Below are 23,953 nucleotides of genomic sequence, written 5' to 3'. Positions count from 1 at the left end.
CCAGATTGGATACAAGTATCCAGACTGGCTACAAGTGACAGATAATTATAATCTGACTAGTCGCATAAAAGAAATCGTCATCTTCGTGGTGTAGTAATTTTAATGGCCAGTAGTGTACAAAAGTACTTTTCTGTCTGAGACAACACTTTAATCCCATTTGACGATGCTGACTGCTTTAGCTGAGTTCCCGAACTGGAGGAGAGCGCTTCTATCTGGCTGTATATTTACCTCCGTGCGAGCGCGCTCCTGCGCTGAGGGAGAGGGTATATCTTTAGGTGCGCCTCCCATTGGTCGTTGTGGACTGCAATGAGACGTCGTTGATGTCTGTGGTATCGATAAGCGTTCCGTACTGTAATGTGGCGCCGCGATTTCTGCACGATACCGCACCAAAGAAGAACAAAATCGGCGATCTGTGGGTGGCGGCGGTGCGACTAGCGCGCTGCGTTGCGTGTGTGGCTGTGCTGCAGGTGTGTGGCCGTGCTGCAGGTGTGTGGCCGTGCTGCAGGTGGGGCCGCCATGGGCGACCGGCGCATGTCGACGTGGGACCAGCTGGCCGTGGAGGCGGCGCTGCTGCACATGGCCGGCCACGACTCCAGGACCAGCCGCCGCAGCAGGCGCCCCTCCGCGGTGCGTATCCACACCACTCCTATGCCTGCTCGCCGCTGCGCCTCTAGACTTGCCATTATGCGCTGCTGAGGTGCATAGATTAACAGTGATGGGAAGGAGAACTCGGAACGTGGTACTGGCGTGCAGCCTACTGATATTGACGAAATCCGCAGAGCGTAACATATCCGTGCAATGGGTAGATCACCTTACGTCTGACGACTCCACTCCTCAAGGCTTGTGAAGCCTCATTTCTTTTAAAAACGCGGGCAACGGAGTGGGAATGACAAACAACAATTGTAAAGAGTGGCTCTTCCCTGTTCTTGTGGCCATGGTGGTCTAGCAGGCAGACCACTATCTTTTGTCTCTGGAGCTCCTAGGCTAAATCCGGGAAGGGATGGGGTTCTTTCTTCGATTCATTTCCTCCAGGAAGGCCCCAGATCCGCTCAGCCTTCTGTCCCTTGAGTACCGGCTGTCTCTCTTGGGGGCTAAAAGGGGACCAGGGCGATGGCCCACCACTCTGCCTTCCTAGTGCCCCAATCTGCCTGCAGTCAGGCACTACAGACTTTACTTTACCTTACGCTCTCTGTTCCCTTTCGCTTTCTAGGCAGCTGAGGTGGTCTCTGTTGTTAGCTCTTTAACACAGAATAATAGCAACTGCAGTCCGTCCGCCGACTTGCCAAGTGTCACCACTCGTACTCATACGACTGCACTAGGCCAGAGATACAATTAGTGATTAATAATCCGTCCGTCCTACGTATTTGGGACACTTTCTCAATGGCCAAACCATGAATGAATTCATTTCGTAGCTAGTAATTTTATTTAGAGATTTCTGACATTTTAGTTGCAGATTAACCCTGTAAATGAAACTTCTAAGAGAAAGGAGACTGAAACAAACACATTTCTCCTACATCAGTTGCGGTCATTCGGAGGAAAGTAGATAACTTGCTGAAAATGGTGGCAGCCACAAGGAAGTGTCTTCTTCCTCAGCCGGCCGCGGTGGTCTCGCGGTTCTAGGCGCGCAGTCCGGGACCGTGCGACTGCTACGGTCGCAGGTTCGAATCCTGCCTCGGGCATGGATGTGTGTGATGTCCTTAGGTTAGTTAGATTTAAGTAGTTCTAAGTTCTAGGGGACTGATGACCACAGCAGTTGAGTTCCATAGTGCTCAGAGCCATTTGAACCATCTTCTTCCTCATGGAAGCGTAGGGATACAGTGGGACGCTGCGGAAGCCCATGGTCAGTTGCTTATGGAACAATAGGTGGTTTTTGACCACTGATTCTCCTTGTGGTTGCTAAGAGCCCTATAGCTTAGGGCAGCGTCTCCAAGGACATAAAAGTCCATAACGCAGCCGCAAAAACATTGTCATTCGCTAGCATGCAAACAGATCGTCTGACGTGAGACAGCGCCGACGTGAACCTATCTTGCTCTTGGTACGTGCCTCCTTGCAGCTAGTCACTGTTTGCCTGCCTATTACTTTGAGCCTAACGTCTCACTGTCATTCACACTCAGACGTCACTGCTTTTACTAGGCGTGCACGAGCACATCGCATCTCGGCCCAGTATTAACTGCGTCAGCCACGCCGTAATAAACCACTGCAACTGCCCCTTTTTTCACCTCGATTATTATATCATATGGCCGTTGACTTAAATAATCACTTAAAGTACATCTAATACTTAAATGAAGGTAGTCATTATCAGAGATGACTGGATGAGGAAGTAGCTAACTCACGTCACATTCATACTCTGTGTAACTGTCGAGGATTAAATCTGTGGCACATTTGCATATCTGTATTCTATAAATTTAAATGTAGCAGGTTTTGAAATAAAGCCTGTTGTCGTGTTCGCTGACGTCGTCAGTTTTCATTTAACAATTCACATGATGTGATCGCTCCACTGGTTTAATTTTTGTCAATTTCTATTGTCCAGCATAATATTCATAATTATCACTTTTAAACTTCTTAATACTTGCTGCTGACCACTGTGGCCGAGTGGTTCTAGGCGCTTCAGTCCGGAACAGCGCTGCTGCCACGGTCGCAGGTTCGAATTCTGTCTCAGAATGTGTGTGATGTCCTTAGGTTAGTTAGTTTTAAGTAATTCTATGTATAGGAGACTGATAACCTCAGATGTTATGTCCCATAGTGCTTAGAGCCATTTGAACCAATACTTGCTGTATAATCATGCTTAAGGTTGTAATGCGTTATGTAGCAGCTGGGAAGGTGTTATATTACAGTTTTGATTAACTGTTTGATGAACAATTCTTATAACCTGATAGGGTAACTTCATGGTAAATTGAAAGGATTACAATCAGATCAGTCATTTAATTACGATCCTGAGGAACGTCAGAATGATTTTCCTGATTTCTGAATATTTATCATTCCACATTCAATTATTTAAGAAATTACCTAAGATGGTGGACAAATGACTTCAAAATCTTTGTCCTCTTCGACACGTCAGGGCATTTCTGAAAGATCTGACTTGGAGGCACGTCCAGGTGGTTTTTACTGAAACAAAGTTGCCCAAGGCCCCCCTAACAAATGCGGCCCTCCTGCCGCTTGGGCAATTTTATTAAAAAGTTTTATTTATTTTAATTTTTTTCTGCGTCCACCCGTTTCTAAAACCAGACCCACTCCCGCTGTCCATGTAGAAACAAACAAAGCGTACCATCGCTTGTGACTCGGCACTTCCATTGGCACTGGCAGAGGGGATGACATCACTCTTCCAGAGCCAAATAATCAAAGGCTGAATCTGATCTAACTCTCCCTCCCTTTGCTCATTTGGATCATCTCTCACGGTACTGATCACCTACGTCCTCCAGATGTGATTTCATGTCACCACAGTATCAGACACTAGCCTGTCGTGTTCCGATATAGTAGCAATAGCTATAACCGATTATCGAGATTATATCGGAGTGGTTTCCTGTTTACCACGCGCCCCGCCACGCCAGAAATTGCACGTGAGGGTGCACACCAGGCTGCGGCCTCCACTCTACCGATGAAATCTTCGTGAGGCTATACTGCCGCCGGTTACTAGCCCCCTTTCTCTCGTAACACTGTCTAGACAGTTTTCATACAATGAGGATTCCGTTCCCTAGTCGCTAGTCGTTTGCTTTTCCGACGCTTCTTTAACTTGCTCATCTACGCTATGTGGTCAAAATATCCGGACACCTGGCTGAAAATGACTTACAAGTTCGTGGCGCCCTCCATTGGTAATGCTGGAATTCAATATGGTGTTGGCCCACCCTTAGCCTTGATGATAGCTTCCACTCACGTAGGCATACGTTCAATCAGGTGCTGGAAGGTTTCTTGCGGAATGACAGTCTATTCTTCACGGTGTGCTGCACTGAGGAGAGGTATCAACGTCGGTCGGTGAGGCTTGGCACGAAGTCGGCGTTCCAAAACATACCAAAGGTGTTCTATAGGATTCAGGTGAGGACTCTGTGCAGGCCAGTCCATTACAGGGATGTTATTGTCGTGTAACCACTCCGGCGCAGGCCGTGCAGTATGAACAGGTGCTCGATCGTGTTGAAAGATGCAATCGCCATTCCAGACTTGCTCTTCAACAGTGGGAAGCAAGAAGGTGCTTAAAACATCAATGTAGCCAGCCCTGTCCTGTGATAGTGCCACGAAAAACAACAAGGTGCGCAAACCCCCTCCATGAAAAACACGACCACACCATAACACCACCGACTCCGAATTTTACTGTTGGCACTATACACGCTGGCAGATGACGTTAACCGTGCATTCGTCATAACCACACCCTTCCATCGGAGCGCCACGTTGTGTACCGTGATTAGTCACTCCACACAACGTTTTTCCACTGCTCAATCGTCCAAATTTTATGCTCCTTACACCAAGCGAAGCGTCGTTTGGCATTTACCGGCGTGATGTGTGGCTTATGAGCAGCCACTCGACCATGAAATCCAAGTTTTCTCACCTCCCGCCTAACTGTCAATGTTCTTGCAGTGAATTCTGATGCAGTTTGTAATTCCTGTGTGATGGTCTGGATAGATGTCTGCCTATTAAACATTACGACTCTTTTCAACTGTCGGCAGTCTCTGTTAGTCAACAGACGAGGTCGGCCTGTATGTTTTGTGCTGTTCGTGTCCCTTCACGTTTCCACTTCACTATCACATTGGAAACAGTGGACTTAGGGATGTTTGGGAATGTGGAAATCTCACGAACAGACGTATGACACAAGTGGCACCCAATCACCTGACCATGTTCGAAGACCTTGTGTTCCGCGGAGCGTCCCATTATGCTCTCACGATGTCTAATGAGTACTGAGGTCGCTGATATGGACTATCTGACAGTAGGTGGCAGCACAATGCACCCAATATGAAAAACGTATTTTTTGGGGGTGTCCGGATACTTTTGATCACATAGTGTATGTAATTACCATAAAATATACCTCCAATTCAGTAATAATGTGTACTGGAATACAGTAGTATAACTATTAAAGATGGTTCTTATTTCCTAAATTCCCGCTGTAGTTTCAATTAGCGGTAGTAACTGACTGAGCTGTGGTTTCTATCCCTTGTATCCTAGGCAGTTATAAAACAACGTATTCTATAACCAAACTCGTCATCTGATTTTCGAGATGTGATTCCCCCTATTCCTCCTCCCCTGCCCAGATCCAAGTTCCTCCCATTTGTTGTAATTGTATCGTTTCGTATGCTCGGTTCAGCGGAAGTAAATAATTAATTAGACGCCAACTGCTTGGTCCCCTGCTATTTTGGGTACGAATTCTAGGTTACCATTGTATCAATTTCCACACTGACTGATAAGATTAATCTGATAACCCTCTTTCTTCCTGGCATTAAGATAGTGAAATATCCATTCTGATGTCCCTGCTTCATCAAGGTGCCGCCGATATCAGTGTTACTGGGGCGCTAGTCCCAACTAAACATCGCCGGCCGCAGTGACCGAGCGGTTCTAGGCGCTTCAGTCTGGAACCGCGCGACCGCTATGGTCGCAGTTTCGAATCCTGCCTCGGGCATGGATGTGCGTGATGTCCTTAGGTTAGTTAGGTTTAAGTAGTTCTAAGTTCTAGGGGACTGATGACCTCAGAAGTTAAGTCCCATAGTGCTCAGAGCCATTTGAACCGTTTGAACCCAACTGCACATTACACGGGCATTCTAAAAACATAACTACTGAAATGGTAATAGTACAAATACTCCAGAGACATAATTTAGTGAAGAACACAGACAATCGTTGCAAATATGGTGTACAAAAAATGGCTCTGAGCACTATGGGTCTTTACTTCTGAGGTCATCAGTCCCTAGCACTTAGAACTACTTAATCCTAACTAACCAAAGGACACCACACACACCCATGCCTGATGCAGGATTCGAACCTGCGACCGTAGTGGTCGCGCGGTTCCAGACTGTAGCGCCTAGAACCGCTCGGCCACTCCGGCTGGCAATGGTGTACAATGAAAGTCCATAAAAGTCCTGTCCACGACTAAATCCAGTTTCACAATGTATTCTCTACCCTGTTTTAAACGCCACTTTGGTCTCATGCTTGGTGCGGCTGGCGTTGTCGCAGTCGTCTGTGGTTCGACTCGAAGACTGCGCAGGAATACATCTCGGCGAACTCTCGACTTTTGGCTCCAGAACTGTATTTGGTAAGTGCCCTTCAGAACTGACGGTCAGCTAAGTCGCAGAATGATACAATGGTTCCACATTATTGTTAGCTGGTGCAGAGTGATACCATGTGTCCGTACTATCAGCTGCTACCTCGGAGCGATACCAGATTTTTGTACGATTGGCTGCACGTGACAAATGACGTTCAACGTAGTCCCTGGCAGTTGGCAAACTCGGTGCAGGCCAGCAGAATACTGTCGTCCTAAAGGCGTCGATGAGTTACTACAGCCAGTCGCCTTTTGCTTTAGTCTGCAATTTTTATTTTCCATTACTGTTTGCGAGTCGCCAAGTGGTCCATCATCAGATAGTACATATTTATCGCATGTGTTCAGCATTGTGGGGGTCGTGTAGCGGTAGAAAATGTGTGGACGAAACATATAAGCACTGAATGTGGTGAGAATTATTCACAATATGGGATCGATGTAGTTGCATTACTTAATGTCATTAGCATCTGTTAGTTTGTTTTCGGTGTACATGTTGTTCTAAAAAACATATGGCATGTTTCACAGTGACGTTAATTTCACAGCACTTCACAACTTCAGCCAGAGGCAACAACTTCCATGTGCTTTACAAAATGTAAATAAACCAAAGAGCATGATAAAAGTTGTGTTCTAAGAGTTTGTGTAGGAACTGGGAGTTTTTTGTTGAATGTTTGGATTGCACATTGTCGACAGTGACTCTGTATGTATTTAATCCTACATACATTATTGCAAAAACAACATGTAATTGGACTACACTCTGGACTTGTGATATTTACAAAATCTGTTAAACAATCATTTTGGAAGATATTTCAACTACAGGTTTAGTGCTGAAATGACGTTTGACATTTATCTTTGTATTCAATAAAAATTGATCGTTCCTCATGAAATAAACATAAGAGTTTAGCAAGGTTTTTTGATCTCTCTCTCTCTCTCTCTCTCTGTCTCTCTCTCTCTCTCTCTCTCTCTCTCTCTCTCTCTCTCTCTCTCTCTCTCTCTCTCTCTCTCTGTGTCTGTGTGTGTGTGTGTGTGTGTGTGTGTGTGTGAGTAGGTGTGCCAATGTGGGAAGGTGTGAATTTATTTTTGTCAGCTAGTAGGCCAGCTAAGCTACTGCCCTCTTGCTAAACCATAATCCTCAATATAGATTTTGTTACTGAAGGGAAACTTATTGTGAGGTAGCACCTATAACAATAAAAAAGCCTACATCACATTAAATGAGCAAACTGACTTAACAAACAACCCATTTTTTCAAAATTTCAAAGAATATTTGAATTTGAAAAATTAAAGAACCCAGGACAAAAGAAAACTCACACCTTTCCACATTGGCAAACCTGTTCATTTCTTTCTCTATTCTTCTAGTGTGTGTGCGCACACACACACACATACACACACACACACACACACACACACACACACACACGAAGAAAACCTTCATACAGAGTTCCAATGTTTATTTCATAGGTAATGATCAATCTTCATTAAATATAAAGATGAATGTCAAACATAATTTCAGCACTAACACTGTGGTTGAGATATCATACAAAATCATTGTTTAATAGATTTTGTAAATAACACAAGTCAGGTTTGTAGTGCAAATACATGTTTTTTGCAATAATTTATGTAGTATAAATACATACATAGTCACTGTCGCCAATGCACAGTCCAAGCGTTGAACAAAAAACTCTCTGTTCCTACACAGACTCTCAGAACATAGCTTTGATCATGCTCTTTGGTTCATTTACATTTTGTAAAGAACATGGAAGTTGTTGCCTGTGGCTAAATTTGTGAAGTGCGGTGAAATTAATGTGACTGTGAAACATACCTTATGTTTTCCAAAACAATGTGTACAGCGAGAACAAAGGAACAGATACTAATAACTGTAAGTAATGCAACTAACTCGATCCCTTAATGTGAATAACTCTCGTTTCATTCAGTGCTTATATTTTGGAGCCATACATTTGCCACAGCTACACGAGCCCCACAATCCTGAACACATGCGATAAATATGTACCAACTGACGATGAACCGCTAGGCGATACGAATCCGGCAATGGAAAATAAAAACTGAATAATAAAACAAAGGCTACTGGTTGCAGTAATTTGTTGACTACTGGTTGCAGTAATTTGTCGAAACCTTTATTCATCACAGTCGCTGTGATCCACATTTGAAACGGATAAAAGTTTTACTGTCGTCCTAGTGACGCCTGGTGCATATGCAGCCCTGTTTATTATTTCCGGATGGCAGGTAGACTATGCAATAGGGGCTATGACTTGGGTCACAAGATACAGCAGCCCTCCCTACCCCCCACCCCTCCGCCAACAAACCAAGGAAGAGAGGAGCAGCTTCTTCTACAGCTACTGCTAAGGGCGGACGAGGCCCACTGCATGTAGACCGCCATGCTTACCCAGTTGAATTATGGTAAGACGTCAGTATCAAATCTCTTTCGTCTGCCATATGTCTGCCTCTTTCGTTTTTATTGGGACTCGTTAAAACGATTGACTGAAGTTCCTCAGCAGTGGCATACATTGATGCGTACTGCGTATGATGAAATACAAAGGTGAGGTTCATGATTACAATGTTGTGAAAAAGCACTGCATAAAAAGGAATAAGTTACTTAGCTTTTCTTTTCAGGGTAGTCCTCTCGAAGTTTCTTTTAACTGGCTGCACAGTGTCTAAATGGTTATTTCCTACTTAATGTGGAAAAATACAGGTTTGTTTAAACAATGCATTAAGGTTAGAAATCTTACTTTGTGGAGCTTTTTTAATCTTCGTTACTTATTGCCTCAGAATAACACAACACATCAGAGAAAAAAAGACTTGCAAACTACGCCGCATAAACGACTGCTTTCCCACACTTGGGCGGTCAACAGCCCTCTCAATTTAAGAACACAACTTCTACTAGAACACAACGCTATTAATATGTAGCAAACAGTTATACAAAGATGACCTGCGATGCAAAGCTCGCAGGACGAAGAAATTACAATGTGTCGATCACAGAATGTCCCAGGAGTAATCATCAATATTCAGGGATGTGACAGGAACGATCATTCGAAGCAAAGAAGTCTAGTAAAGATGGGCATAAAATGCATACCTTAAGAGCCACAAGCACTTGTTCAGTAGAAGAGATGTGTTTCACGGTTGCCAAGCTGAACAAGTGCTTATAGCTCTTAAGACATGCACTTTAGACCCCATGTTTACCGGCCATTTTTCCGGTTTTTGATCCACACTACCACCCCTCAGACTATGGAAAGCAAAGATATAGCACTAGAAGAGATTTGTTTCACAGTATCGAAGATGAGGAATTGCTCATAGCAGGTATGAATTTAGAGTCCATGTTTACTAGGCTTATTTGCTTCGAATAATCATTCCTGTTTTAATATTGACCATTCGTCCTGGGATGCCCTATATACATCCAAAGAAAGTCGTATGTGATTCGTGCAGTTCATATTTACTTTAGAAAGATTTTCGAAAATGGCTCTGAGCGCTATGGGACTTAACATCTATGGGCATCAGTCCCCTAGAACTTAGAACTACTTAAACGTAACTAACCTAAGGACATCACACAACACCCAGCCATCACGAGGCAGAGAAAATCCCTGACCCCGCCGAGAATCGAACCCGGGAACCCGGGCGTGGGAAGCGAGAACGCTACCGCACGACCACGAGATGCGGGCTAAGATTTTCGAAAAGTCGTCCAAGAAAGCTACGGGAATAACAACAATAATAATTTAAGAAAATATTATCAACATTTGAATAAATATGTTTATCACAACTTTTCAGTGTTATTCATTTTTAGTTTGACATAACTACTTGTTGCACGTTTTTATTATTGAGCATAAGTAAAACAGTTCTTTATTTTTAGTTTAATTATAAATGGAAAAGCAAAGCTTTGCGATCCTTATCATAGTCACTGGGTTGGTTATCGAGAAATAAATTAAAGAAAAAAAACACGTGTCGCTCACCAGTTTCATTACTGGCACTGGGAGACTGCTACAGCTCTGTGGTTCGCTGTTCCCCTTCCAAGGTAGAAGCGAGTCTTCTCCTGAGACTGATAATGGCTTGTAGTTTCTTAAATGAGGAAAGGCACCACACTGTGGCTGGATCTGGCCCATTTGTTGATGAGGCATATCCGCTCTGCACTCAGTATTTCCCAATCTGCAAATCAGAGTCGCAGGATACCATTCTTTCTTCCCTTGATGCACCTATCAATATGATATTTTGCATCAACGTCAAAATATTGCTTCCTGCTATGAAACGAAATGGCACCCTTGATCATTGGAGCGCAGTTCGAAGCGAGACTAATCACTGAAGACAATTATACTCCAGTCAATGAGATTCCAGGCCGTAGATGTGTCTGGAGACGACCGAGACAATGGTGGGATACCAAACTGTCGTTGGTCATTCAGCCCAACAACCAGGAGTTATAGTCAGGGGTGGCATTTCAGTTCATTGCAGGGTATCTTTGGTGGTCATCCGCGGTACTTTTACAACACAGCGGTACATCGACGATGTTCTACGCGCCGTTTTGTTGACCTTCATGGAAAGGTACTTTGGACATACGTCTCATCAAGATAATGCCCGCCCACACATGGCGAGAGTTTCTGCTGCTTGTCTTCGAGCTTCGTCAAACCCTACCCTGTCCAGGAAGATCGCCGAATCTTTCCTCAATTGAGAACGTTTGGAACATTATGAGCAGAGCCCTACAACTAGCTATCTAACTCGCCAGTTGCACAGAATTCGGCACGTTATTCCTCAGAACGGCACCCAACAACTCTGTCAATCAGTGCCAAGTCGAATAACAGCTTGCATAAGGGCTAGAGGTGGACCACCATGTTACTGCCTTGCTTAATTTGTGAAGCTATTTCCCTTAAATAAGTGATTCAGTTTTTCTGAATTTCTAGTCATTTATTTGTCTGTACACGTATATCTCATCTGTTACTGTTGTTCAGATAACTGCCTCGTGGTGGATATTTCTTTTGTTTTTTTCTTGTTTTGTCTTAGGGTGTACTAGGAGTGAAAGACTGCATCCCATTCTTACAACCTTTCTAAACCGAGCACTTTGTTTTAGGTTTCCCAGTATTATGTTCCCACGCGATTGTTGTGGGCCTATATGTTGTACTGTATATTGGGTGCTTGATCTATTACGCTCACTGTGAGATACTTTTCGCATTTTCTGCTCTTGCTATTTTCAGAATAGTGTGGATGCTACTTTTCCGAAAGACTGATGGTACATCATTAGTCTCATAGATTCTACAAACCAACTTGAAGTCGGCCGCTGTGGCTAATCGGTTCTAGGCGCTTCAGTTTGGAACCGCGCTGCTGCTACGGTCGCAGGTCCGAATCCTGCTTCGGACATGGATGTGTGTGATGTCCTTAGATTAGTTAGGTTTAAGTAGTTCTAAGTCTAGCGGATTGATGAAGAGCCATTTGAACTATTTCTGAACCAACTTGAATAGCCGTTTGGTTGCCACTTTCCACAATGACTTTAGAAATTCCATTGGAATGTTATCTATCCATTATGACCTCAAGTCGTCCATATCTACTCCAATTTCTTGTTCTGTCACGCCGTCCTCCCCCACATAGAGGCCTTCAATGTACTCTTTCCACCTATCTGCTCTGTCTTCTTCGTTTAACTGTGGAATTACCATTGCACTCTTAACGCTACCGCTACCGCCCTTGCTTTTAATTTCAACGAAGATTATTGTGAGTTTTCTATGTTCTGAGTATGTTCTTCTGATAATCATTTCTGTTTCGATTTCTTCACATGTTTCCTGCAGCCTTGGCTGCCTGACACACGCTGTCTATTTCATTCCTAAGCGATTTACATTGTTGTATTCCTGTCTTTCCCTGAACATTTTTGTACTCCCTTTTTTCATCTTTTACGCAACGTATCTTCGCAGTTTATCTCTCCAAGTTCTGTGATTGCCCTTTTTAGAGATGTGCACCCCTCATCAACTGAACTACCTATTCTGGTGTCCCTTATCGCAGTATCCACATCCTTGGCGAACTATAAACACGTCTCGTCAATCCTCCGTATTTCAATATCCTACTTCCTTCCACACTGATTCTTTTGGACGATTTCCTTAAACTCAACCCACTCTCCATCATTTCTAAATTGTGATCTGAGTCTACACCTTCAGCTGGGTACGCCTTACAATCTCATATCGGAGTCTCTGTCTGACAATGATGCAATCCAGCGGGAACCTTCCCGTGGCTCTGCGTCTTTTCGAAGCATACCTCCCCCACCGAGTGAGGTGGTGCATTGGTTAGCACTCTGGACTCGCAGTTGGGAAGATCAGGCCACCGTCTGGCCAAGTTCGGTGATTCCCCTATGTCGCTGCTGCCAAATGCCGGGATGGAACCTTTGAAAGGGCATGGCCGATTTCCTTCCCCATTCTTGACACAATACGATCTCGTGCTCCCTCTCTAGTGACCTCGAAGTCGAAGGAACGTTAAACCAAATCTTCCTTCCATTAGTATACCTCCTTGCCTTTGAATTTGGAATTGAGTATTTGTTATTACCTCCCGAACTTTATTGCAGAACTCAGTTAGTCCTTCTCCTCTTTCATTCCTGCTGCCAAACCCATATTCTCCTGTAACCTATTTTTTCCATTGCTTCGCCTACATGCGCATTGTAATCCTCCTTGATCGATACATTTTCATCTCCCTTTACATACTGAATTACCCGTTCTGCTTCCTCATATACCTTCTCTATCTATCTGCCGCTTGCGACGCTGGCATGGCTTCGTACGCCGGAAGTCTTCGGCTGACATTGCTCATCAGATTTATTCAAAATGTAAGCAGTGATTGGATTCGAAACCGAGACGCAAGATGTTTTGACGCTATCCCTCTTTTTTTCTTGCTGCGCAGGGTAGCCGAGCGGTGTGAGGCGTCTTGTCACGGCCCTCGCGGCTTCCCCCGTCGGAGGGTTGAGTCCTCCCTCGGGCATGTGTGTGTGTGTGTGTGTGTGTGTGTGTGTGTTTCGTCCTTATCGCAAGTTAGTTTAAGTAAGATTAAGACCGTACCACAATTTTTTCCCTTCTTTCTTCATGTTATTCGTTGTTGTTCGCGGCATTTGATGTATGCAGACGTCATTTCACGCCCCTTTAAGCAGAATGCTTCATTCAGTTTTTTTACGCTGAAGTCAAAGAAGCCGGTACACCTGCCTAATATCGTGTAGATCCCCGCGAGCTCGCAGAAATGCCGCAACACGACGTGGTGTGGCTTCGACTAATGTCTGGAGTAGTGCTGGAGGGAACCGACACCATGAATCCTGCAGGGCTGTCCATAAATCCGTAGGAGTACGAGGGGATTGAGATCTCTTCCGAACAGCAGGTTGCAAGGCATCCCACATATGCTCAATAACGTTCATGTCTGGGGAGTTTGGTGGCCAGCGGAAGCTTTTAAACCTAGACGAGTGTTCCTGGAGCGACTCTGTAGCAATTCTGGACGTGTGGGGTGCCGCATTTTCCTGCTGGAATCACCCGGGTCAGTCAGAATACACAACGGACATGAATGGATTCAGGTGGACAGGGTTGATTACGCAAGTGTCATCTGTCAGAATCGTGTCTAGAAGTATCAGGGATCCCATATCACTGTTGCTGCATACGCTCCACATAATTACCGAGCCTCCATCAGCTTCAAGACATGCCCATCCGCTCGATATAATTTCAAACGAGACTCGTCCGACCAGGCAACATGTTTCCAGTCATCAACAGTCCAATGTCAGAGTTGACGGGCCCAGGCGAGGCGTAAGGCTGTGTGTCGTGCAGTCATCAAGGTTTCACGAGTGGGCCTTTGGCTCCTAAAGCCCATATAACGATGATGGCCTAGTTTTGAAATCAGCAGCAGTTTGCGGAACGATTACACTTCTGTCACGGTGAACGATTCTCTTCAGTCGTCGTTGGTCCCGTTCTTGTATGATCTTTTTCCGGCCTCAGCGATGTCGAAGATCTGATCTTTTACTGGATTCCTGATATTCACGGTACACTCGTGAAATGGTCGTACGGGAATATCCCCACTTCATCGCTACCTCGGAGATGCTGCGTCCCCCTCTCGTACGCCGACTGTATCAAAAATGGCTCTGAGCACTATGGGACTTAACATCTATGGTCATCAGTCCCCTAGAACTTAGAACTACTTAACCCTAAATAACCTAAGGACATCACACAACACCCAGCCATCACGAGGCAGAGAAAATCCCTGACCCCGCCGGAAATCGAACCCGAGAAGCCGACTGTATCACCACGTTCAAACTCACTTAAATCTTGACAATCTGCCATTGTAGCAGCAGTAACCCATCTAACAACTGCGCCAGGCCTTATTGTCTTCTACACATGTTGCCGACCGCAGCGCGACATTCTGCCTCTTTACTTATCTCTGTTTTTGAATACGCATGCCTTAGTTTCTTTGGCGCTTCAGGGTATTACAGAAGGTAGCCAGCCCTTTGACCGAACGCGCTGAGCTGTTGTGTTGTCTACTGATGCCATATTACTGCTGATGATGCATAGCAGTTACGAATGGGATGAGAGTTTAATCTAATATCCGTTTCGTGTTGAACATCACAAAGTTTGACAAATATCGAACTTATGCTTGACGGCCTAACGCTTTTTATTTCCCTAAGTGTACGAATCAACAACGCGCCCCGTCAGTCAAACGTTTCCAAATAAGTGAGAAGCTTAGAAACGTGTACCAGCAAGTGAACGGAAGTGTGTGAGACGCGAGGCGCTGTTACAGGCGGCGCAGTAGATATGAGGCTCTCTTCTGACGGAGAGGAAACACGTGGCAGCATGTCGCCGCAAGGAGCTCTCTGACGTTGGAGAACAGTAGCTCACTCAGCAGATGCCGGGTTCCCTGCTCTAGCGCGCACTGTTTGGTAAACACCGCGACCTGAGGCCGCTGATTGGCGCGTCACAACCTCCTCTGCCAAAATAACCTCCGCTAACGTGACGGACGAACACGTTGATCGTGCTACGCGACGTATTCACACTGATTGCTCGCAGAATTATTATTATTTATCCAGAACGATCTAGTTAGGTTTCGCTACTGATTTTCTCTTACAGGATGGGATCAACATCACTGCAGAGTCGTAACTCTTACTATACAATGAATGTCCGTTTTGGCTCCAATGTCGGGCGATGTCAAACTATATTCGTTCTTCTTTTAGCCTTGTGTGCAATAGCAGACTGTTGTACCGTCCTTCCCATCAGACAGCGCAAGCTATCTTTATTACTAGCCGACTATCCCGTAACTCGGAAAACAATGCCAATTGCAGTTTGCCTATCTGACGGTTTCCAGAGACAGAAACTGATTTTAAATATTTCGTCTAATTAATGAGCGAATTTAAAGATTTAAAATGCCGTCACAATATGCTCATTAAGACTCATATTCTTAAGTTAATAGGCTATCGCAATGAGACAGTGTGTTTATCTCCGGGCAGCATTACTGACTTTAGCCGGCCAGAGTGGCCGAGCGGTTCTAGGCGCTTCAGTCTGGAGCCGCGCGACCGCTACTGTCGCAGGTTCGAAACTTGCCTCGGACATGGATGTGTGTGACGTCCGTAGCTTAGTTAGGTTTAAGTATTTCTAAGTTCTAGAGGGACTGATGACCTCAGAAGTTAAGTCCCATAGTGCTCAGAGCCATTTCAACCATTATTGACTTTATTTATTCAATATTTGGGAATGAGAGAACTTAGTGACTAACAAAAAACTACGCACAATCTCAAAGCTTTAAATCCCCAACAAAACAATGAAAGGAAAATAAGTTTATGCCTTACTACATTTTTTCAGTTCCAGCCCTAAAATAACCGGATCGAGCATGACGTTTCAGATTGTTACTTCTTCACTAATATGCCTATTCGGTACACATTTTCTGAGGCAGTATTCACGTATATCACTGAATGTACCTGCAAAATTATATCGTTGTATGAAACATAGTTTAGGCAATACGACGACACACACATTTAGTTACGTGAAAAGCTGGCTTCTGTTTAAACTGGAGCGCAGTAAAACATCAACATCGGGCATTAAGTTTCAGTTTACTATTTCTTTATTACTAATTACATTTGCAACACACCTTGCACGGTCTATCTCCTAAAACTCGTCACCCTCATTTTGTATGGTGCTTCGGCAGATATTCGTAATTTCGTTTTTTCAGTTGGCAGATGGAATCAGCCCAAGCAAACATTGCTCATCTCAAGTTTCATGCGACGCATAATGGCAACGCAAGCCGTCAGTTTGTTTCCAGTTACAAAGAAAATGAATTTCAAACCGGGGTATTAAGCGCTCAATCGATAGAACTGTGAGACATGGATAACTCTTGCTAAACATGAACCCCGACTGAACTGCTTCCATCTCCGTTGTCTCCGGAGGATTTTCAGACCTCTTGGAAAGATAGAATACCCAACACCGAAGTATTACGGCTCGCAAACACAACCAGCATCCATGCACTCCTGAGCCACCGACGTCTAAGGTGGCTAGGGCATGCCAGGGGCACGGATCCTGAGCGAATACCGAAGAAAGTGCTACACGGAAAACTTCTGGAGGGTGTGACGCCAGTAGCAAGACCGTACCTTCGCTTCAAGGGCGCCTGCAAGAGAGATCTGACCAAGGCCAGCATCAATCCAAGTCAGTGGGAAAATACAACTGGTGACCGTGTCAAGTGGCGATAAGCTGTGCGCAAAGGGGTTAAACATGCAGAAAACGAACGCATGCAAGAATGCATCAGGAAGAGAGCAAGACGGAAGGAGAGAGCGGCCTCTGGTGAAGTCCTTCACATTTCAAGTGCCCAAACTGCAGTAGAGACTGCCACTCTTGACTGGGACTTTTCAGCCATAGCAGATGTTGCAGAGTCTGAAACAACTGTGCTACACCATCATCCTTCTAGGATGGACGGATGCTGGTGAATGAGATCTGTAAACGCCTTTAATAATGTTATCTGGAAAGAAATGTTCAACGTGCTAAAGAAGGCAGGTCTAAAATACGAAGACACCGGGTGTTGCTCAACTTCTAAACTACTGGCCATTAAAATTGCTACACCAAGAAGAAATGCGGATGATAAACGGATATTCAGTGGACAAATATACACTCCTGGAAATGGAAAAAAGAACACATTGACACCGGTGTGTCAGACCCACCATACTTGCTCCGGAAACTGCGAGAGGGCTGTACAAGCAATGATCACACGCACGGCACAGCGGACACACCAGGAACCGCGGTGTTGGCCGTCGAATGGCGCTAGCTGCGCAGCATTTGTGCACCGCCGCCGTCAGTGAAAGCCAGTTTGCCGTGGCATACGGAGCTCCATCGCAGTCCTTAACACTGGTAGCATGCCGCGACAGCGTGGACGTGAACCGTATGTGCAGTTGACGGACTTTGAGCGAGGGCGTATAGTGGGCATGCGGGAGGCCGGGTGGACGTACCGCCGAATTGCTCAACACGTGGGGCGTGAGGTCTCCACAGTACATCGATGTTGTCGCCAGTGGTCGGCGGAAGGTACACGTGCCCGTCGACCTGGGACCAGACCACAGCGACGCACGGATGCACGCCAAGACCGTAGGATCCTACGCAGTGCCGTAGGGGACCACACCGTCACTTCCCAGCAAATTAGGGACACTGTTGCTCCTGGGGTATCGGCGAGGACCATTCGCAACTGTCTCCATGAAGCTGGGCTACGGTCCCGCACACCGTTAGGCCGTCTTCCGCTCACGCCCCAACATCGTGAAGCCCGCCTCCAGTGGTGTCGCGACAGGCGTGAATGGAGGGACGAATGGAGACGTGTCGTCTTCAGCGATGAGAGTCGCTTCTGCCTTGGTGCCAATGATGGTCGTATGCGTGTTTGGCGCCGTGCAGGTGAGCGCCACAATCAGGACTGCATACGACCGAGGCACACAGGGCCAACACCCGGCATCATGGTGTGGGGAGCGATCTCCTACACTGGCCGTACACCTCTGGTGATCGTCGAGGGGACACTGAATAGTGCACGGTACATCCAAACCGTCATCGAACCCATCGTTCTACCATTCCTAGACCGTCAAGGGAACTTGCTGTTCCAACAGGACAATGCACGTCCTCATGTATTCCGTGCCACCCAACGTGCTCTAGAAGGTGTAAGTCAACTACCCTGGCCAGCAAGATCTCCGGATCTGTCCCCCATTGAGCATGTTTGGGACTGGATGAAGCGTCATCTCACGCGGTCTGCACGAACGCTGGTCCAACTGAGGCGCCAGGTGGAAATGGCATGGCAAGCCGTTCCACAGGACTACATCCAGCATCTCTACGATCGTGTCCATGGGAGAACAGCAGCCTGCATTGCTGCTAAAGGAGGATATACACTGTACTAGTGCCGACATTGTGCATGCTCTGTTGCCTGTGTCTATGTGCCTTTGGTTCTGTCAGTGTGATCATGTGATGTATCTGACCCCAGGAATGTGTCAATAAAGTTTCCCCTTCCTGGGACAATGAATTCACGGTGTTCTTATTTCAATTTCCAGGAGTGTATTATACTAAAACTGATATGTGATTACATTTCCATGCAGTTTGGGTGCATAGATCCTGAGAAATCAGTACCCAGAACAACCATCTCTGGCCGTAATAATGGCCTTGGTACGCCTGGGCATTGAGTCAAACAGATCTTACATGTCGTGTACAGGTACAGCTGCCCATGCAGCTTCAACACGATACCACAGTACATCAAGAGTAGTGACTAGCGTATTGTGACGAGCCAGTTGCTCGGCCCCCATTGACCAGACGTTTTCAATTGGTGAGAGATCTAGAGAATGTGCTGGCCAGGGCAGCAGTCGAACATTTTCTGTATTCAGAAAGGCCCATACAGGACCTGCAACATGCGGTCGTACTTTATCCTGCTGAAATGTAGGGTTTCGCAGGGATCGAATGAAGGGTAGAGCCACGGGTAGTAACACATATGAAATGTAACACCACTGTTCAAAGTGCCGTCAATGCGAACAAGAGGTGACCGAGACGTGTAACCAATGGCACCCCATACCATCACTCCGGGTGATAGGCCAGTATGGCGATGACGAATACACGCTTCCAATGTGCGTTCACCGCGATGTCGCCAAACACGGATGCGACCATAATGATGCTGTAAACAGAACCTGGATTCATCCGAAAAAATGACGTTTTGCCATTCGTGCACCCAGGTTCGCCGTGGAGTACACCATCGTAGGCGCTCCTGTCTGTGATGCAGCGTCAAGGGTAACCGCAGCCATGGTCTCCGAGCTGATAGCCCATGCTGCTACAAACGTCGTCTAACTGTTCGTGCAGATGGTTGTTGCCTTGCAAACGTCGCCATGTGTTGACTCAGGGACCGAGACGTGGCTGCACGATCCGTTACAGCCATGCGGATAAGATCCTGAACCCACCGATTCCATATTCTGCTAACAGTCATTGTATCTCGACCAACTCGAGCAGCAATGTCGCGATACGATAAACCGCAATCGCCATAGGCTACAATCCGACCTTTATCAAAGTCGGAAACGTAATGGTACGCATTCCTCCCCCTTACACGATGCATCACAACAACGTTTCACCAGGCAATACCGGCGAAATGCTGTTAGTGTATGATAAATCGGTTGGAAACTTCCCTCATGTCAGCACGTTGTAGGTGTCGCCACCGGCGCCAACGTTGTGTGAATGCTTTGAAGAGCTAATGTTTCACATATCACAGCATCTTCTTCCTGTCGGTTAAATTTCGCGTCTGTAGCACGTCATTTTCGTGGTGTAGCAATTTTAATGGCCAGTAGTGTATAAGAACGAAGTGACTCTCATTAAGAATTTCCTTAAGGAACAAGAAGTAAAAATTTGAAAATACTTGAGAAAAAGATGTATTCTCTCTCCATTTATATTCGATCCAAGAAGCTGTCTACCACGTTCGCGAATCAGCTCAGGTAGGTATCAAAATTATTGGGCGGACGACAGACATGTTGTTTTACGCAGATGATATTGCTGCGGTCTCGGAAACTAAAGAAGTTCTTGAGAAGGTCCACAGTACGATGGAAAGGATTTTCTGTAATTAGTATGGTATGAAAATAAACAAGAGAACGACTGAAGTGATGGTGTGCAGTGTCTGGATAATAGGAAAACAGGAGAGGAGACGGGAAGAAGCCATGGAGATTTTGAGCTATAGAAGGATGATGAAGGTCAGCTGTAGAAGCTTAGTGTGAATGAAGGGGTGCTGAGAAGAGTACAGAAAACCAGATCTCTCTCGAGGCACATCTAAACAAGAAGAGACGAAGTCGTAGGACGCAATGTAAGACATGATAAAACCATTGGAGCAATGACAGAAAAAGCTGTTGAGAGAAGGATTCGCCGGGGATGTCGCACATGCAGCAGAAGTCGGAAATGAAAAGGAGGGAATGAAATGATCCCCCTTCCGCGGTAGTTCGGCCGCAGAGGTGCGAGTCTTATTGAAGGTGACGCCACGTTGGGCGACGTACGTGTCGGTGATGATGATTAGATGATGAGGACAGCACAGCACCCAGCCCAGCAGCGCAGAAAATCTTCAATCCAGCCGGGAATCGAACCGGCCCCTCTGCATGGAATGAAAAGGAAACCAGACAGAAGAGTGGAATGGCGTACTGCTAGAAACAAACCTCAGGGGTGAACACTAAAGAAGAACAAGAACAAGAAGGGCGAGAGAGATACAATATTTTTGTGTTTTGTGAAATATTTAGATTTACATTTTTGAACATTTAAGTTGAGTTGTCAGTCTCTGTACCACTTTGAAATTCCCTCAACATCTGGACATTTCTGTAAAGCTTTTCATATTATACTTCATTGTAGATAATTGTATCATTTTCGAAACAAAATTTGAGATTCCTATTTACGTTGTTTTCTAGATCACTACTGTACAATAGGAACAGTAAGGGTCCTAACACAGTGGCCTGTGACACTCCTGATGTTACTTCTTTATCTCCTAATTACTCTGCATCCAGAATTAAAACGCTGCGTCCACCCTGCCAAGAAATTCGTCAGTCCAGCTACACATTTCATTTGATATCCCATAGGACTGTATTTTCGTTGGTAAGTATTAGTGTGACATTTCGTTGAAAACTTTCTAAAACTTCAGAAATACTGCTTACACATGTTTTTCTTCATCCGTGGCATTCACTATGTCTTTTGAGAAGAACGCTGGTTAAATGATGCATAACTAGTGTTTCCGGAACCCATGACGGTTGACACGAAGGAGATTATTTTGTTCTAGTTGCATTATTTTGTTTGATCTCGGATTATGTTATATGAATCTACGACAGATAGATTTTAATGGTCGTTCTTTTGGAGCCATTTGTGCTACCCTTTGCGCTTGTGACCAGTGCTTTCTTCTATCTACTGTATACAGCGTTCTGTTCGAGGGTCGTACAGTATGTTGTTGTCGCGGTATATCGTCGTTAGGACAGGGGATAACTCAGCTGCACGTCATGTACAGTATTTGACAGGAATTCCATCAGGGCCTGGGGTATTTTTCACTTTTAGTACCAACGCACTCAGATTTCTAAGAGCGTTGGATTTAACTGTAGATTACTCACAAAGAAATTAGAGGCCTATATAAGGCTGTGTCTTTGCAGCTTCTGTCCACATTTTAATGAACTGCAGATGGCAAAAGCAGCCCATCAGAGACACAGTAACAACTGCCGTGTCATATTATTATGGCCACATGCTAGTATCCTGAGTTACCTATGTGTTCAGCTGGAAAAGTCGGCCAAATGTGTCATTAAGGACCGGATACATTTTCATTTGTACCTGAAGTCTTGCTGTCTGAAGCATTTTCCGCAACTAGAGGAGGGGTACACACAGCGGTTGAGGTGACTCTACAAATATACGACTCATTAACAATGAGAGAAATGGGATATATTTTGAAATGCTGGTTGTTTTAATGCAGCTATTTACGTACTCTTGTAACCGAGTCAAAAAACCATTTTTTTATGATGGCTTTCATCTTCCCTGGGAAAGGCTATCTTCATGCTTTAGTGATGAGATATGGACGACTGATAGGTGATCAAAGGTGAAGTTTGTTTCCCAAGATCGTCGAGTTATCGATGGTTATGCCGACATATTACATAGCTGGAAAATTACCCATCTGTACATATACAGTTTTGTTGCATGTCATTCATGACTGCATTTACTTCAGTTACTTAGTGGCAGTGACATCTATTTTCAGCCTTATGGAAAGATGATTGTATTTTAAATACCTTTAGTGAGGATAACACAATAAAGTAGGGCTTTGGCAGAAACTGAAAGAATTTCCTCTCACAGGACATGGAATCTGCACGGTACGGCACACATAGTTACTTACCCACCGATCCACGCACACACACATTTTATATATGTATATGAAGCGTATGTGTGTCTGTCTGTGGATATATATTATAGGGTGTCCCAGTGATGTCAAAAATCCTTTAAGTTGTTAAGCGGCGTCATATTCCCCTCTTCAAACTTCAACAAACTTCGACTTTTCGACACATCTTTTGGGATCTTCTTCATTAGTTTCTGGTATCCCCAGGTGGATGAACTGACTGAGTGCATGTTGCTGAGGTACTTCATTGTCCATCAAGATCTCCAGTTCTTTCCCCTAGAGAACATTTGTTGGACTACGCCCTACTCCAACACTATCCCTGAATCAATATCGATGATATTCGGTGCCAGTTATTAGCTCAAGATAGGAGGGTCACTCCAAAAGAAATGCACACAATTTTTTTAAAACCCATCTTTTATTCTACATGTTTGAAAGTTTTACAGTGTGTAGATACATCCTTTAGGAACAATATTTTTATTTCTCCACATAATTTTCATCTCTCTCAACTGCATTACGCCATCTTGGAACCAGCGCCTATATACCTGCACGGTAAAATTTTGGACCAACTTGTTGGAGCCACTGTTCGGCAGCGTGCATCATCTTCAAACCTTGTTCCACTAAGAGAGTCTTTCAGATTTCCAAAGAGATGATAGTCACATGGAGCCAGGTCAAGACTGTAAGGCGGGTGTTTCAGTGTGGTCCATCCGAGTTTTGTGATCGCTTCCATGGTTTTTTGACTGACATGTGGTCGTGCATTGTCGTGCAACAGCAAAACATCCTGCTTTTAGCGATATGGTCGAACACGACTCAGTCGAGCTTGAAGCTTCTTCAGTGTCGTTACATATGCATCAGAATTTATGGTGGTTCCACTTGGCAACCCCCTCCCCCCCCCCCCCCCCCCATGAACCATGGAACTTGCCGTTGGTGGGGAGGCTTGCGTGCCTCAGCAATACAGATAGCTGTACCGTAGGTGCAACCACAACGGAGGGGTATCTGTTGAGAGGCCAGACAAAGGTGTGGTTCCTGAAGAGGGGCAGCAGCCTTTTCAGTAGTTGCAGGGGCAACAGTCTGGATGATTGACTGATCTGGCCTTGTAACAATAACCAAAACGACCTTGCGGTGCTGGTAATGCGAACGGCTGAAAGCAAGGGGAAACTACAGCCGTAATTTTTCCCGAGGGCATTCAGCTTTACTGTATGATTAAATTATGATGGCATCCTCTTGGGTAAAATATTCCGGAGGTAAAATAGTCCCCCATTCGGATCTCCGGGCGGGGACTACTCAAGAGGATGTCGTTATCAGGAGAAAGGAAACTGGCGTTATACGGATCGGAGCGTGGAATGTCAGATCACTTAATCGGGCAGGTAGGTTAGAAAATTTAAAAAGGGAAATGGATAGGTTAAAGATAGATATAGTGGG

General features: G+C 45.2%; 1 protein-coding gene across 3 annotated transcripts in view; it reads left to right on the top strand.

Annotated features, from left to right (window-relative positions):
• The window catches only part of LOC126356279 (F-box/LRR-repeat protein 2), a 706,156-nt gene that overhangs the window by 153,444 nt on the left and 528,759 nt on the right, over positions 1 to 23,953 (top strand). Inside the window, exon 2 of one of the 3 annotated variants that reach the window (XM_050007148.1) lies at positions 506 to 627. In XM_050007148.1, the coding sequence (XP_049863105.1) occupies positions 517 to 627 (111 nt within the window). In that variant the 5' untranslated portion in view covers positions 506 to 516. Of the gene's footprint in view, positions 1 to 467; positions 628 to 23,953 lie in introns of all 3 variants that reach the window. The other 2 variants (XM_050007147.1, XM_050007146.1) reach the window with 2 other exon arrangements.

This window comes from Schistocerca gregaria, chromosome 3 (assembly GCF_023897955.1).
Source record: "Schistocerca gregaria isolate iqSchGreg1 chromosome 3, iqSchGreg1.2, whole genome shotgun sequence".
Classification (NCBI taxonomy): domain Eukaryota; kingdom Metazoa; phylum Arthropoda; class Insecta; order Orthoptera; family Acrididae; genus Schistocerca; species Schistocerca gregaria.
Note: the sequence above shows the minus strand (reverse complement) of the source record. Positions and strands in the feature narration are given on the sequence as shown.